Genomic DNA, 14,481 nt, shown 5'->3' on the forward strand with positions numbered 1-14,481 from the left:
CCTGAGCCGGCAGCGCTGCCCAGGCGAGGCGGCCTTCCCACTTCCCTGCCTCCCGCCAGTGTTCCACAGGCCCCTCTCCCCTCTAGTGCCAGAGCCTCTCCTTGCTCTGTCCACCCTCTGGGGATCCCCGGAAGAGATGGGGTGTGCTGAGCCGATGCCCGGGCAGCGCCACACAGTCTGGCCAAGGCCAGCGCTCGCATGGGCCTCTGCAGCCTGTCGGCAGCAGCCAGGCCCTGGGACAGCCTGAGGGCCCAGGCCGGGTCAACCGGTGTCCCCGGAGCGCAGGGCCCTGTGCAGCCACCAGAAAGATGCAATGTCGTGCGGAGGGAAAGGTGTGCAGAAGAGACAAATGCTGAGCTCAGACACACGCGTGAGAAAACAAGGAGGGCGGACACTGGGGAAAGCAGGGCAGGAGACCAGCCGCAGACACAGCAGTGAGGCTTCTGAGGTGAGGAGCGAGGAAGGGTCAGCGCGGTGAGGGCCGAGATGGGGAAACGCGAGGGGCTGGGAAATGAAAGGCGACGCGCTGAAGACGCAGCTGCCCAGCCCGAGCCCAGCTCTCAGGTCGCTACGGAGCATCCCGCGCCCGCCCGGCGCCCGCCTCTAAGCCCCGGGCTCCATTTCCCGAACAGCCCGTCACGCCCGAGCCGCGGAGGCCGCGGAGGCCGCAGACGGCCCCTCGCGGAGCCGCGGGGCAGCTCGGCGGGGCAGGCCGCGCGCCTCCACGGAACTTTGAAAAACAAAACACGTGTAAGTCAGATCGCGCGGCCGCGGCCGCCGGGCGCGGTGGTCAGCGGAGGCGGCCGGCCCGGGGCGGGGGCGGGGGCGGGGGCAGCCCTCCTGGCAGGGGCCGAGCCCCCCCGGGGCTCCCCACGGCTCCGGGCGGGCCCGGGCCGGGTCGCGGACGGGCCCGGGCCGGCCGGACGCCGGGGTCTGCGGGGCGGGCGCCTGCCCAGCCAGCGCGCCGCCGCCCGCAACCCGCGGGAGCCCGGCGTCACGAGCCGCCGCGGTTGCCGAGGAGACGAGCCGGCGTTTCCGCGGAGCTGCCCGGGACTTGTAGTCCGCGAGCGGCCCGAGCCCGGCCTGCCGCGCGGGGCGGGACTACAACTCCCAGGAGGCCGCGCGGCGGGCGGGGCGGGCCGAGGCCTCCCGGGCTCGCGGGGGTCGCGGCGGCCGGAGCAGGAAGATGGCGTCGCCGAGGGCGCGGGCCGGGCGGCGCGGGCTCCCGCCCCCGCGGCGGCTGCTGCTGCTGCTGCTGCTGCTCGGGCCCTGGCCGGCGGCGGGCCACGGCGGCAAGTACTCGCGGGAGAAGAACGAGCCGGGGCCGGCCCCGACGCGCGCGCCCGGGGAGGAGTTCCGCATGGAGAAGCTGAACCAGCTGTGGGGGAAGGCCCAGCGGGTGAGAAGGCCCCGGCCCCGGCCCCGGGCCCCCGACCCCCCCGACCCCGCCCGGGCCCCGGCCCCGGCCCCCCGACCCCCCCGACCCCGCCCGGGCCCCGGCCCCGGCCCCTCCGATCCCTCCTGGGCCTCCGACCCGGCCCGGGGCCCTACGATCCCGGGGCCCAGACTCATCTCATCGCTGGGGTCTGCCAGGCAGGGCCTCCCCCATCAGCGGTGGGATCCCCCCAGGCGTGGCCTGTGAGACCCGGGGTCCCTGTCACGGGGCTCCGGTGGGGACTCTTCCCTCTGACGGCCGGGCCTCTGTGCCGTTCCCCCTACTGACCTCTGGTCAGTAGAGACAGGTGTTACCCCCACCCCCAGCACAGGTGGGGGGAGGGGCAGGCCCCCACACCCTCTTGCAGGACCGAGAACCGGCTCTGGAGAGAGAATTCCAGTTAGCGCCGCCCCGCGGCCCCCTCCCGCACACAGGCCCAGCCACTTCTCTGACGGGGCTTCAAGTGGGGGCGCAGAGCCCGCCTGCCTGTGGGGTCTCCAGTCTGCGGGTCTTTGCCTCTCTCAAGTTGGGTCCCCCTGTGTGCAGAAAGCAGGAAGGTGGGCCATGTTGCCTACCCGGGCTTCTTGGGACAGGAGAGCCCCCTCCCTTGCGCCCCGGGGGCAGGGCAGGGCTGGGAGGAGAGGTCAGTTGGTGAGCTGCCCTGAGGCTTCATTTACTGCTGAGGATCCAGGGCCTCTGGAAAGGGCATCCCAAGGTCTTCGCCTGAACCCGCCTGGACTTCCCTCTGTGGGCCTGGTGCAGTGCGCAGATGGGTGTTTACGAACCACCTCAGTATCCTCATCTGTCAGGTGCTGGCCCAGCATTTAAGCATTCTTGAATCTGCTTGCAGATGAAGACTGAGCTCGGAAGAGAAAAGAGAAACTTTGGGAAGGAAGAGAGAGCTGGCAGGGGGTGGTAGGAGGGACCAGCAGTGGGCCCAGGGTTGACGCCGAGGGCATTGGGTCAACAGGCCACTATTTTGCTTCTCCTGGGCCCACTGTCCAGGCCTGTGGTGTGGGCTCAGCCTGCAGAGGTAAGGGAGAGGCAGGGAGGCTGCCCCTGGAGAGGGGCCTGGAAGGGACGCAGCAGCAGGAAGCAGAAAGGAGTGGGGAGCTGGTGCTTGGCCTGTCAGCCTGGTCAGCTACTCCCTTGGCCTTGCACCTGGACGCCCCCGGCCTCTCCAGCTTTCAGTCCTCATCTCCATCTGCTCAAGGGCCTGACCACCACGCTCCTCAGGAACCCCCGCCCTGGCGCCCTGGCCCAGATGCCCTCCCCAGCAGCCCCCCGAGTCCTAAACTTTCCGGTCCTCTATGCAAATAAGATGTCCAGGTCCTCCGGGTCGGGTGGACACCGCTGCGTTTCCTGTATCCTCCCCATGTCCCGGGGGCCTCCTTTTGCACAGCCCATGCCATGACTCCACCTGCTCATCTCCTGACCCCAGAAGCTTGTAGGCATTGATGGGAGATCCTGGGGGGGGGCAGGGGTGTGGCTCAGATGGCCTCGGGTCCAGAGTCAGTGCCCAGCGTCTCCACTGGACGTCACGGTGGCTCGGAGCACAGCCCTCAGGCCCCAGCTGCCTCCCACCTCCTGCCATGGGTCCCTCTGGAGCAGTGGTTCTCACCCAGAGGCCCTGAGGTGGGCGGCGCAGCTTGTCAGGGCAGCATCTTCGTGTGCGCCCACCTGCTGCTGCCCCTTCGTGGGTCCTTTCTGTCCTTCGCTGCGTGAAAACGTGCGGTGTTTTTTTCTGCCCTCTGGACTTAAAGGTGTGGGGAGAGGAAGTCCACTTGCCCGCCCACCCCCTCCTAGTGGGGACCCTGGGCTGGCCTCCATGCCCAGCTGGAACCAGGGGCCTTTGCCTGAGCCCCCAGCCCTCTCTACGACCCCGGCTTCCATGAGGTTGACCAGTCCCTGTGTGACAGGAGGGCCCTGGGCTGTGCCAGGAACCAGGGGCCCTCTCCCAGCCTGGCTCTTGGGACATCTTCCGGGGGTTGCCAGACTCCTGGGAGGGCTCCTCTCTCAAGCCTCGCCCCTCTGGTCTGAGCGGTCGGCCCCAAGCGCGGCCCCCCAGCGCCTGCAGGCCAGGAGTTGACTCTGCCCTCTGGATGCGGCCCCTGCCCTTGGCCGCGCCCCTACGAGCGGTTGATGGTTGACTGGGCTGTCGCCGCCGCCGCTCTGCCGCCCGGTAACTGGCTCTTCTCACGGGGCGCGTTGATGTTCAACTTGCCCTTGCAGCGGTTGGAGGCGCCCCTGTGGGTGCCGGCTGCCAGCTCAGGGCCACCCTTACGCTGCTTCCCGGGCGCCCTGACCTCGGCACATCCAACCCAGGGCACTCCCGCCCTCCCGGGCAGCGTCTGGTCCCTGTCAGCCGGGGCCTGATGCCCGCGTGGTGGCATCCCAGCCAGCGGGGGGGGGGCGCACTTCGCCGTGAGGTGCCCCTCAGCCCGCTCCTCTGCGTGCTGTGGACGTTTCTGGTGGACCTCGCAGAACACCTCACAGAACACCAGAAGAGGGGTGCATCTCTGCCCTGGGCCCCTCCCTTGTCCGAGCCCTGCGGCCCCCACCCATCGGCCCGCTGCCTCCAACACGCTGCGGCCACGCGGGGTTGTGCTGTCGCAGGAGCTGCTGCCCGCATGCTCGGCCGTCAGCACTGCTCCCCGGGGGCCCAGGTTTAGAGTCTGCCCTCCTCAGGCAGGCCTGAGCTGCGGGGAGAGTGGGGGTCCTCGAAGGTTGTTCCTGAGCAGGGACCGGGTGGGGTGCAGACGCCCCTTGCTCACCTTTGTCAGGCCGCTCTGGCCGCATGCACGCCCTCTGGTCTCCCGCAGCTTCAGCTGTCTCCTGTGAAGCTGTCCGAGCTGCACGCTGACCTGAAGATGCAAGAAAGGGACGAGTTCATCTGGAAGAAGCTGAAGCTGGAAGGCTTAGACGGAGATGGGGAGAAGGAGGCCGCACTGCGGCGCAGCCTCAGCGGTACAGTCCCTTTCCCGCAGGCCGCTCGGGGCCTCCAGGCCAGCGCCGCCCTCGGCCGGGCCCCGCTGCAGGCTGTGCTCTGAGGCTGTCGGCTGGCTGGGGGGAGCGCAGGGGGCGCTTCGGCCCTCAACACAGCAGCCGAAGACCCTGGGGCTGCTGGACCCAGGGAGGAGGTGGGGGGCTGACTGGATGCCCAGGGCCACCCGGAAGAGGAAGCGGGAATGGCCCAGGGGCCAGTTGCTCAGGTGGGCGTGGGGGATGACTTGTTCTTGGGGGTCCACGGAGGGGGCAGCTCTGCCGACTATCATGGGCGAGAGCCAGTGTGGCGCCCCGCAGGCCCTGCTCCCTGCCCCCCAGCCCCCGCCAGAGGCACTGGCTCCGGCACTGCTGGCGGCCCTCCCGCGGCTTGCCCAGTGCGACAGCAGAGTGGGGGGCCTGGACCGCCTGCGCTCCCGCGCCCCCACACCCCTGCACCTGGCCAGCCCGCGGGCATCAGGCAGGCATGTGGGGTGGCTGTCCCTCGGGACGGCGTCCCGGGTGAGACGTGCCCCTCTCCTAGTCATCGTGGCCAAGTACGGTCTGGACGGGAGGAAGGACAGAAAGGACGCCCACGAGGTGAGCAGCAACGCCATTGGCGACAGCGCCCAGGAGGACGGCCTGGGGGACCCCCGGCTGGAGAAGCTGTGGCACAAGGTACCTCCATGCACCGCCCGCGACCAGCCAGTTCTGCCATGGCCCTTGCTGCGCTGCAGCCACTGGGGGGGGATGGGGGCAGCGTTGCTTCCTGTCACCATAACTGGGTTTGCTCCCGCTGAGCTCTGTGGGAGTCAAGTGGGGGTACAGACCTCAAGTTGGGGCCAAGCCAGCTTCAGTCCCCTTACTCGCCCAGTCCTGGCCCAGAATATTCTGTCTTGACTCCATTGAGTGGGGTCTAGACTTGGAATTCTCCATCAGCCTCCTCGTCCTGGGTCACAAGGGCTGCAGCAGGGGTGGGGGGGCAGGACCTCCTGTGGCCACACCCCTGGGGTAGGTGTGGTGGCCCCGCAGTGACTGCCCCCATGCCATCGGCCTCGGTGATCTCATGGCAGCCGTGTTGGTTCTCACCTTCGTGTCACCCCCCCAGTGAAGGGCGTGAGCAGCAAGTGCAGCGCCCACTCGGAGGCAAGGCCTTTCTGACCCTAAGGGGCCGGGCAGTGGTGGGCACCTGTGTGCCCCCAGGGGAACACGGAGCGGGGCGCGGGGGCAGGCTCTGGCACCTTCTCCCTCAGGCTACAACCTCCGGGAAATTCTCCAGTGAGGACCTGGACAAGCTGTGGCGGGAGTTTCAGCACCACAGGGAGAAGGTCCAGGAGTACAACATCCTGCTGGAGGCCCTGAGCAGGACCGAAGGTGCGGTGGCCCCTGCCCTGGCTCATGCCGCAGGGCCCTGGGGCGCCCACGGTGTTTCCAGCATCTCCGCAGGGGTGGGGGCCTCCCGGACCCTGCACGGGCCTCCGGGCCTCTCTGGCCCGGGACCCGCTCGCGGTTCCCTTCCCTGAGTAGGCATCGGGGAGGGCGGAGTGGGTGCCCCCAGCCGCTGAGGCCTCAGGGGCGCCGCTGTCTGCCCAGACGTCCACGAGAATGACATCAGGCCGGCGGGCCTGGGCCCAGCCCAGCAGGAGCTGCTGCGGGACAAGCACGCCGAGCTCAAGGACCGGCTGCGGGCCCTCAACCAGGGCTTCGACCGCCTGCGGGAGGTCAGCCACCAGGGCTATGGCACCCGGCCGGCTGGTGAGCGCCCCCTCTTTGCCTAGGCCACCTGCCGCTGGGCCTGCTGTCCTGCTCCACCCCCCAGTCTCCTCGGCATCTGCCCACCTTCCTGACCCTTGACCATGCAGCCGGCTGCTCCATTTGGGAGCTTTACCTGGTTTTCTGGGGGTAGGCTGGGGTCTCCCCACTTCTCTGGGGCCAGACTGCAGGTGAGGGCATCCCCGAGGCCACATCCCAGGCCTCATCCCTGCAGGCCCTGTGAGCTGCAGGCTGGATGCCCTGCCAGGGAGCCCAGGCTGCTGCCAGAGGGTGCGGCATGTGCACACCAGGCCCCGGGCCACCAGGGAGCCTCGCCTCCCTGCGGGTTGCTCAGCCCACCCTTCTCTGCCAGAGTTCGAGGAGCCGCGCGTGACAGAGCTGTGGGAGCTGGCCAGGTCTGCCAACTTCTCCGAGAAGGAGCTGGAGTCGTTGCGGGTAAGGCCAGGACCGGCCCTGGCTCCCCGGCCAGCCCTGTGCTCGGCCTTGCTCCTCGGGTCAGTGCGCCAGGGCACACGGACATGCCAGCAGGGAATGGGGGGTGAGGGATAGTCCGGGGGCAAGACCCTGCACAGGGGCCCTGTGCTGGGCTTGGGGAGCGGGGCTTTGGTGGGCAGCCTGGGCATCTTGGGCCCCTGTTGTGACCCAGCCCCCGGGCCAGGCGAGCTCTCTGGGCCCGTGGGGGTTCTGGAGGGTCTGACGCAGCCTGGGGCTGCAGGCCTGGAGACACTGCCGAGACACTTCTCATGCTGCACCTGGAAGACAGGGTGCAGGGGGGCCCTGAGGGCGGTCAGTGGGTATCCCTGCCATGTCCAGCCTTTGGGAACCCCCTCCTGCGGGACCCCATCCCCAGCAGCACCCAGCCCTGCCCAGGGCGTGCGGCCTGCCCTGGGGGCACCCAGGGGCATCTGTGGACTCTGGCGTCAGGGCGTGCGGGGGCAGCGAGTGCTGATGCCTGTTCCAGGAGGAGCTGAAGCACTTTGAGGTCAAGGTTGAAAAGCACAAGCACTACCAGGAGCAGCTGCAGATCTCGCACCAGAAGCTCAAGCACGTGGAGAGCACCGGGGACCGGGAGCACGTCGGCCGGAGCAAGGAGCGCTACGCCCTGCTGGAGGAGAAGACCAAGGAGCTGGGCTACAAGGTGGGCAGGGGCCTTCCCCCCCCCGCCAAGTGCACAGTCCCCCCCACGCCCCTCCTCGCCCCTGGCTGCCTGCGGGCCTGTTGCAGGCACCACACCTGTCCTGTCCTTAGCCCAGCGACCTGCCAGGGGTGTGGGCAGCCTCTCCGGAGATTGTCCTGGCTCGCGCCGGCGTGGGGGAGGGCACATGTCCATCAGAGACAGGGACTGCCATGCCCGCGAGGCCTTTGGGTAGGCTCCGCTCCTGGCCTACCCCCGCAGGGTGGGCTCCTTCCAGATGGCACTGGCAGGGGCCCCAGACTCCTGGCTGCGCCCACAGCCCGGACCCTGCGGCCGGGGCAGGGAGGCCCACGCCTCTGCGAAGAACAGGTGGTGGCAGGCGGGGCCTCCTTAGCACTTTTGCATTATGGACCACAAGCCAGTCCCTGGCCAGCCAAAACTAAGTAGGGCGAAAGTAGGCAAAGTACCAGGAAGGCAGGTTGGGGTCTGCCAGGGGGCAGGGCAGAAGTCGGGGGCAGGGGCCCACCCTGCAGAGAGTGATCCTGAAATTAGCGTCCCGGTGTGCTGTGCGGGTGTGGACGAGACGAGTGGGCGGCCTGGTGAGGGTGGGAAGTGCCGGCAGGCTGGACTCTCTACTCCGAGAGGCCGTGGACGCCCATCAGACTCCCTGCAGGGTCCTTCCCAACCCCCCAGCCCCCCATGTCAGGGAGGCAGCCGGCTCCGGGCTTGGCGAGAACCAGGCATGTGCGCAGAAGGGCCAGGCCGGGGGTCAGCAGGCACAGGGCCAGCGCCCAGGACGCCTGGCCAGGCTCCTGCGGCCACGTGGGGAGCAGGCGTGTCGAGACCGTGGGGCTGCGCGTCAGCTCCTCCTGGTTGGTGCCCCGCAGCCTTGCTGCCACCCACTCAGTGAGGGGCGCAGCAGGTGTGAGGGCACGGCGGCCGCGCCAGGCCCCGGTTCACCCACTGTTCCCGCAGGTGAAGAAGCACCTGCAGGACCTGTCGGGCAGAATCTCCAGAGCGCGCCACAACGAACTCTGAGCCCCGCTGCAGGCACAGGCCAGGACTTGGCGAGGGTGGCAGGCGCCCCCAGAAGCCCAGGGGAGAGCTGGACGCAACATCACCATCCAGCTGGGCTGCCCTCACCACTGGGAGCCTCTGTCACCTCTGGAGAGGCCACGCCCCTGCGGGAAGGTTCCTGCCACAGCCTCACGGTCTCTGTTGCCCCGTGAGTCTATTGGCCACGCTGTGCCCGAAGCCCCCAATACACTCGGCGTGGCCACTCCATATTCTGTCCTGCGCTCTGCTGCCCCCACTGTGTGGTGTGAGCCCCTCTCAGGCGCCATGAGCAGCTTGGGGGCGCCCTCTGCCCCCGGCCTGGCAGTCCCTCTGTGTGAGCCTGGCCCCGCCATGCAGCCTTCCCCGCGGTGTGGGGTGCCGCAGGGCTCGTTTCCCGGCCTCTGCAGGGTGGGGTCGGGAAGAGCCTTGGGGCCCCCTCTGTGCCCAGCTCCCCTGAGGGAGGCTCCGGGGAGGGGCACCAGGTCTGCGCCTGGCAGAGGCTTCCTTTCCGAGTGGCCACCTCACACCCAGGCCCAGCGCGGGACCCACGTAGCGCAGAGAGCTGGGCCAGGAGCGGGAGAGGAGCTGCCCCGGGGGCCGGGCCTCCTAGGGAGGCGGGGCGGGTCCTGCTCGAGCAGAGCTCATGTTGGCGCCGACCAGAGCGAGCCTGGGCTCCCGCCCCAGGGCCTCGGACCCAGAAGTCCATGCGGAAGCCGCGCCTGGGGTGGGGGTGGGAGGTGGGGCTCTGGGAGGCCATCAGGTCGGGAGGTGGGGCCCAGGCCTGTAAGAGGTGGCGGGGCTGCGGCCCTCCACCCCGGGGCCGGCGTCACCCATCCCTCCGCTGGGGCCCGCGCGGGCGAGGGGGTGTCCGCTGCTACCTCAGTGGAGCGACTCAGACTCTCGGCCTTTAATGAGGTTTGGTTCCGCTACACAGCGAGGGGCTCCTTCCCTGGGGCGGGCGGGGCGGGCGCGCACCTATGGCTGAGGCTCCCCCGGGGGCTCTCCGGGGTGTGGCTCAGTCCAGGCCCTGCGGGGCCCTCCCAGCCACCTTCCCTTCAGGCTCCTGTGTGTGTTCGCTGGGCAGGTGCTGGACGCGGGCACCTGTCACTGCCTCCTGACTTCCTGTTTCTGTTTAGCTCCATGGTGAGCTTCGTCCCGTGCTAGAAGCCGCCCCTCCACACCGTCACGTTGTCCAGGGGGCTCTGGGCCGGGCGGGGTCTCTGAGCAGGTCTCACTCAGACCTGGTGAGGGCGGCAGGTCCCGACTGAGGCCCACGTGGCCACTTGGCTCACGAGAGGCTCCAGGTAGCGGTCACCACAGGCATGCCAGGGAGCGTGGGGGACACCCGCGCCCTCCAGGCGGCAGATCAAAGGTGGGCGCGCAGCCAGCTTGTTGAGGACCGGAGCTCCCCAAAGAGGCACGTCCAGCCTGACCCGGGCACTCTGCTGCCACGCAGGGGCATCCAGAGGCCTTGGCGGGCAGGCTCGTAACAAAGTGCCAGGCTCGAGGCCTCTCGCAGCCAGAGGAGGTGGCACAGTCACTTGCGTGCTGGAGAGATGGCCCAGGCGGGGGGGTGCCCATGCTCAGGTCGGGGTGTCCAAGCCATCAGATGCCTGAGCCAGGCCAGGCGCCACGCAACAGGCTCCTGGAAACAGATGGGGGGTCCCCACCGCGGAGGGAGTCACGCGAAGAGCGTCGCGAAGAGGCAGCCCAGGGGCCGGGCAGGATCCGGAAGGCAGACGATGCGGGAGCGCTCCGCCTCAGAGCGGGCTCGGGGATGAACACCCTGGGGCGGAGGCGGGGAGGGGGACGCAGCGGAGGCAGAGCCGGCGCCTGCCCTGTGAGGTGGTCGCGAGCGGAGGCCCCGGCCTCTGCGGGACCAGGCGTGTGAAGGCCCTGTGGCCTGCGTGCTGCCCACCGCCTCGGGTCAGCGCCTGAGCCACACTGCTCTGGCCCCACGGCCACCTTTCGGGGCGGCTCTGCAGCCCGGCATCCCTGTGCAGGGCACCTCTGGGCCACTCTTCAGGCGAGCCTGCCTCCTGGGCTGAGAGGCCCTGCGGGCTGCGTCCTGCCCCCCGCACCAGTGGACCTTGCGGGAGGCCCCAGTCTGGCCCTCAAAGGCTGGAAGAGGCTGGGGGGTGGCCAGGCCAGAGCTCAAGTTGGGGTCCTGGGTCGCCAGGACCTTCACGGCTGTGTGCCTCACCTCTCCAGGCCTCAGCATCTTTTGCAGGGTGACCCCGTTTTGGGCTCTGGTACCCCAGCATTGCTGGTGCCCTCAGCCTGGAGAACAGATGTGTCCATCTCCCTACGCCCAGGCCCTGGGTGGCTGTCCAGAGCCTGAAGCCTCCCTGGGCTGGAGGGAGACTGCCCAGGCCCCCCCCTTCCTGACCTTGACCTGGGCCCCTGGAGGCCTCCCAGACACACACCACTTTCTCTGGCCTGTCCCCACAGTGGGGTGTCCTGCAGGTCCAGACTTCTCCAGGGGGTGCTTCCGGGACCCCTTGGTCTCAGCAGTGCAGGGGGGAATGTGGCCTCACCCCCACCCTTCTTGGGGCCTCACACACCCAGACCCTGCGTTGGCATCGAGGAAACAGCCCCTGATGCACTTTGAAGGCCAGCGAGGTGGCTGGACGCTGGCCTCCCACCCTCGGTGCCATGAGGCCTGGAGCTCCGGCCTCCACCAGACAGGACGTGGGGCCGCAGGCCCTGCCGCAGCACGGGGGAAGGCCAGGCCGCCAGGGTCTTGCCCGGGCCGGCTGGGGACAAGCTCAGGAGGAAGCACGGGAGCCCCCACTGGACCAGCCCAGAGGGCCGGCCGCCCAGCCCTCCCCGGAGAGCCCCGTCCTGTCCCAAGCCCAGACACCCCCCCAGGGCTGTCGGGCCCTCGCCTGGCCGAGGGGCTGTGTCTGCGGGCCTGTGCCAGCCCTGGCCACGGGGGAGGCCCGCGCCCCGCAGAGGCCTCGCTGGGCTGAGGAACGGGACGCTGGACGGCGGGGGGCGCACGGGCAGGACCCGGTGGCGCCCCGGGCCTTGGGACCTTCTGGCCGCGAGAGGCCCCGCCGTCCACCCGCAGGCGCCTCAGTGCAGGGGCCCCCTGCGCCCCCTCGGGCCGCTGCTCCCGGCTGCCCGGCGCCTCCGAGGCTGCGGGGTCAATGCGCGCGTAGCCCGAGGCGCCAGCCCCAGCGGGACAGGGCGCGTGGCCACCACGGCACGAGGGGCGCCCCTGCGGGCGGGGCCGCCCCCACCCCGGGCGCCCCCCGACGGGCCCGCCCGACCCACCTCGGCCCGGGTGGAGCGGCTGCCGCTTGCAGGCAGGGCCGAGCGGGAGGTTGGCGTGGCCGGGCCGGCCCCGGGGCACCTGCGGAGAGCGGGTGAGGCGCCAGCTGCCTGCCCCCCCTCCACGCGGCCGGGCCTCGGGGTCCTCCCGGCCGCCATCTCCGGGCGCCCCGGCCCTCAAGGCCCCCTCCAGGAGATGGCGGCCGCACCCTCAGCGGCCTGCGCTTGCTGACTTCACTCCAGCCCCCTGGGGTGCCGTGCGGGCACAGCGGGGTGTAGCCCCGGCTCCTGGGCTCCGCCCCGTCCTGTCCCCCAGCAGCCACCCCCGCGCTGGGAGTCCACCCCTTGGTGGGGCTCCGAGGCCACTGTCCACCCACCTCCTGACAAGCTGCCAGGCGCAGCCCCACCATCCCTAGTCGTGGCTGCCCCCCCAGCCAGCACTCGGGCCGCGGCCACTGCCTGCCCCCCACCCACTGTCCACTGCCACCCGGTGCCCAGCCTGGTAGATCTTCCTGCCACACACCCTGACCCCCACTCCTGTCTGGCTGAGGGGTGCCTACCTGAATACACCATCGGGGTCCCAGGGGGTGAGGCAGCTGCTCCCTAGGCCAGAGGACACTGGTCAGCCTGTCCATCCTGCTCCCCTCTGAGTGCCAGATGCCAACCCCAAATTCCAGGTGGGGGGCTGGCTGCCTATCTCACGGACCCCTCACACAGGCCCAGATGGCAGTGGGCGGGACTGGACAGCTCAGCCATGGCCACTCCCCTGCTCCTGTAGAAGCAGGTCTGGCTCACGGGCCTCGGCCCCTGCTGGACCGGAAGGGGCCGGGGCTGTGAGCTGGGGAGGGCTGCCTGCAGGGGGCGGGTGGGGCGCGGAGCTGGCATATTCATTCCTGCCCAGGTCCCTAGGGGAGCAGGCCCCATGGGCAGGAAGGGCCAGGTCACCAGAAGGGGTGGGTCCTCCTGTGTCTGGGGAGGGTAGCAGGCAGCAGGGTGTCCAGGGGCGGGACAGGGGCTGCGGCTAGTATGGGTGCAGAGTTCCACCCACTCCCCAGGAAGGCGGAGGTCCTGCCCAGTGCCAGTGGGCAGAGCCCAGCTTCTCAGCCCCCCCACAACCTGCTTTGGGGCCAGTGCTGGGGTGCGGCATCACCCCTGATGCTGCCTCTGGGTGGCTACAAATGCAGGTCCTTTTGTCCCCTGCCTGGAGGCCGCCGCTAGACCACAGTGGCCCGTCTGCCACCCCACAAGTCCCAGGCGCAGACCCCGGCCAGCAGGTGGGAGGGGCAGCGATGTCCTGCAGCTGCGGCTGCCCTGGCAGTCCCGCCCAGCCCCTGGCCCCACGTGGGCCCCTCCCTAATTGCCTGGCCTTCACCTCAGTCAGGGGCCCCAAGCCCTCAGCCAAATGCCCATATGGGGCCTGGCCAGCGGCGCACCCAGCTACCCCTCGCCCGCTACACATGGGGGTGATTCATTCAGCCACTTGGGCTTCTGTCCACTTGGTCAGGCCCTTCGGCCAGCGGCACCAGGGGCCACGGCCTTGTTTCCTGTGAGACGAGACTGGAGGGTCGTCTGGGGCGGAGATGCCAGCAGTGGCCGCATGGGGGCGCCTGTGACCTCGCTGGACCCTCGCGCCCCGAGGGAGGCAGGGACAGCCATCCGCACTCACGAGAGAGGAAACGGAGGCTCAGAGAGGTGGGGTGACTTGCCTGGAGCCACTCAGTCACTGGGTGGGTCCCCAGCTCGGGCCCTAAATCCTGCCTTCCCCATGCTGGGGTGCAGGGCTGCCCAGAGCTCCTGCCCTCCCAGCAGGGTGAGAGTGTGTGGCGTGGCAGGGAGCGCGAGGGCCCTGGATGGCACGAGACCTGGGCCCCAGCACCTGCCTAGGAACCGGGACCCTCCCTGGCCCCACAGCAGAGCACTGCACCCCAGCAGGACCCCGGGCCAGCTGCCTGGGCCCCGAGGACCGCCCACTGTGGCCCAGGGAGCACACAAGCCCCCAAGCTCACCCCCCACAGACCACACACGCATGCACGCTCACACACACGCGCACAGGCACAGGCACGCCACTCACGCACACACCACAGTGTATACACCGCACACACGTGTGTGCCTGCACAGACAGCACCTGTATCAGGCCACTTGCGCGCCAGCGTGCACAGGCCACACGTGTGCTCACACCTCGGCACATGCACACAGGCAACGTACATGTGCACCACACGATTGCATGCTCTGCACACACGTGCAGGTAAACGCTCCACGCTGCATGCCCCACGCGCGTGCACACCCCATGCTGCACGCACCACGTCTGGGCCAGGCCATCTGAGGCGGCCGCTCCTGCGCCTGCAGCCCCACGTGTGCTCTGGGGGGGGGGGGGGGGGGGCGGGTACCCGCTGCGGGGCAGGCAGGCGAAGGCGGGCCGAATGCAACAGGACGAGCCGGTAGGAAAAGACGCTTTATTTCCGGTCTGAGTGTATCACAAACAGTGTCTGACTGAAAAATGTAAAAGAGCCACCAACGCCCTCAGCCACCGGGGAAGGGAGAGCAGGATATTTACAGAGGCCATTCTCCCCGGACGGGCGGTTCCGACGGCCAGGGACGGAGCTGCGGGGGCGGACAGAGGCCAGGCCCCTCACAGCGTGCGAGATGCGGCCGGCCACGCGGGTGGGCACCCGCCAGGCTGGTCCTCCCAGGCTGGCCCTGCACGTGTGGCGGGAGCCCCGGCCACTCGATGCCACACAAGCCTTTCGGCTCAGTTTAACCCGGGGAGGGCCTTGGGGGAAGGCAGCGGCCCTGTGCCCGCCAGCCCGTCCAGGCCCCGGAGCCT

At 69.6% G+C, this 14,481-nt stretch overlaps 1 protein-coding gene across 1 annotated transcript; it reads left to right on the forward strand.

Moving 5' to 3' along the window:
• Positions 1-1,186: 1,186 nt before the first annotated feature.
• On the forward strand, positions 1,187-8,609 carry LRPAP1 (LDL receptor related protein associated protein 1; the record flags this gene model as incomplete). The annotated part of the gene is made up of 8 exons (XM_084233326.1): positions 1,187-1,399; positions 4,258-4,402; positions 4,962-5,095; positions 5,671-5,791; positions 6,011-6,172; positions 6,543-6,625; positions 7,152-7,328; positions 8,301-8,609. 8 exons carry the CDS (start codon positions 1,187-1,189, stop codon positions 8,361-8,363), a joined length of 1,098 nt encoding a protein of 365 aa, XP_084089452.1. The 3' UTR covers positions 8,364-8,609.
• Between the last annotated feature and the right edge of the window lie 5,872 nt (positions 8,610-14,481).

This window comes from Talpa europaea (assembly GCF_964194135.1).
Source record: "Talpa europaea genome assembly, chromosome: 5".
Lineage (NCBI taxonomy): Eukaryota > Metazoa > Chordata > Mammalia > Eulipotyphla > Talpidae > Talpa > Talpa europaea.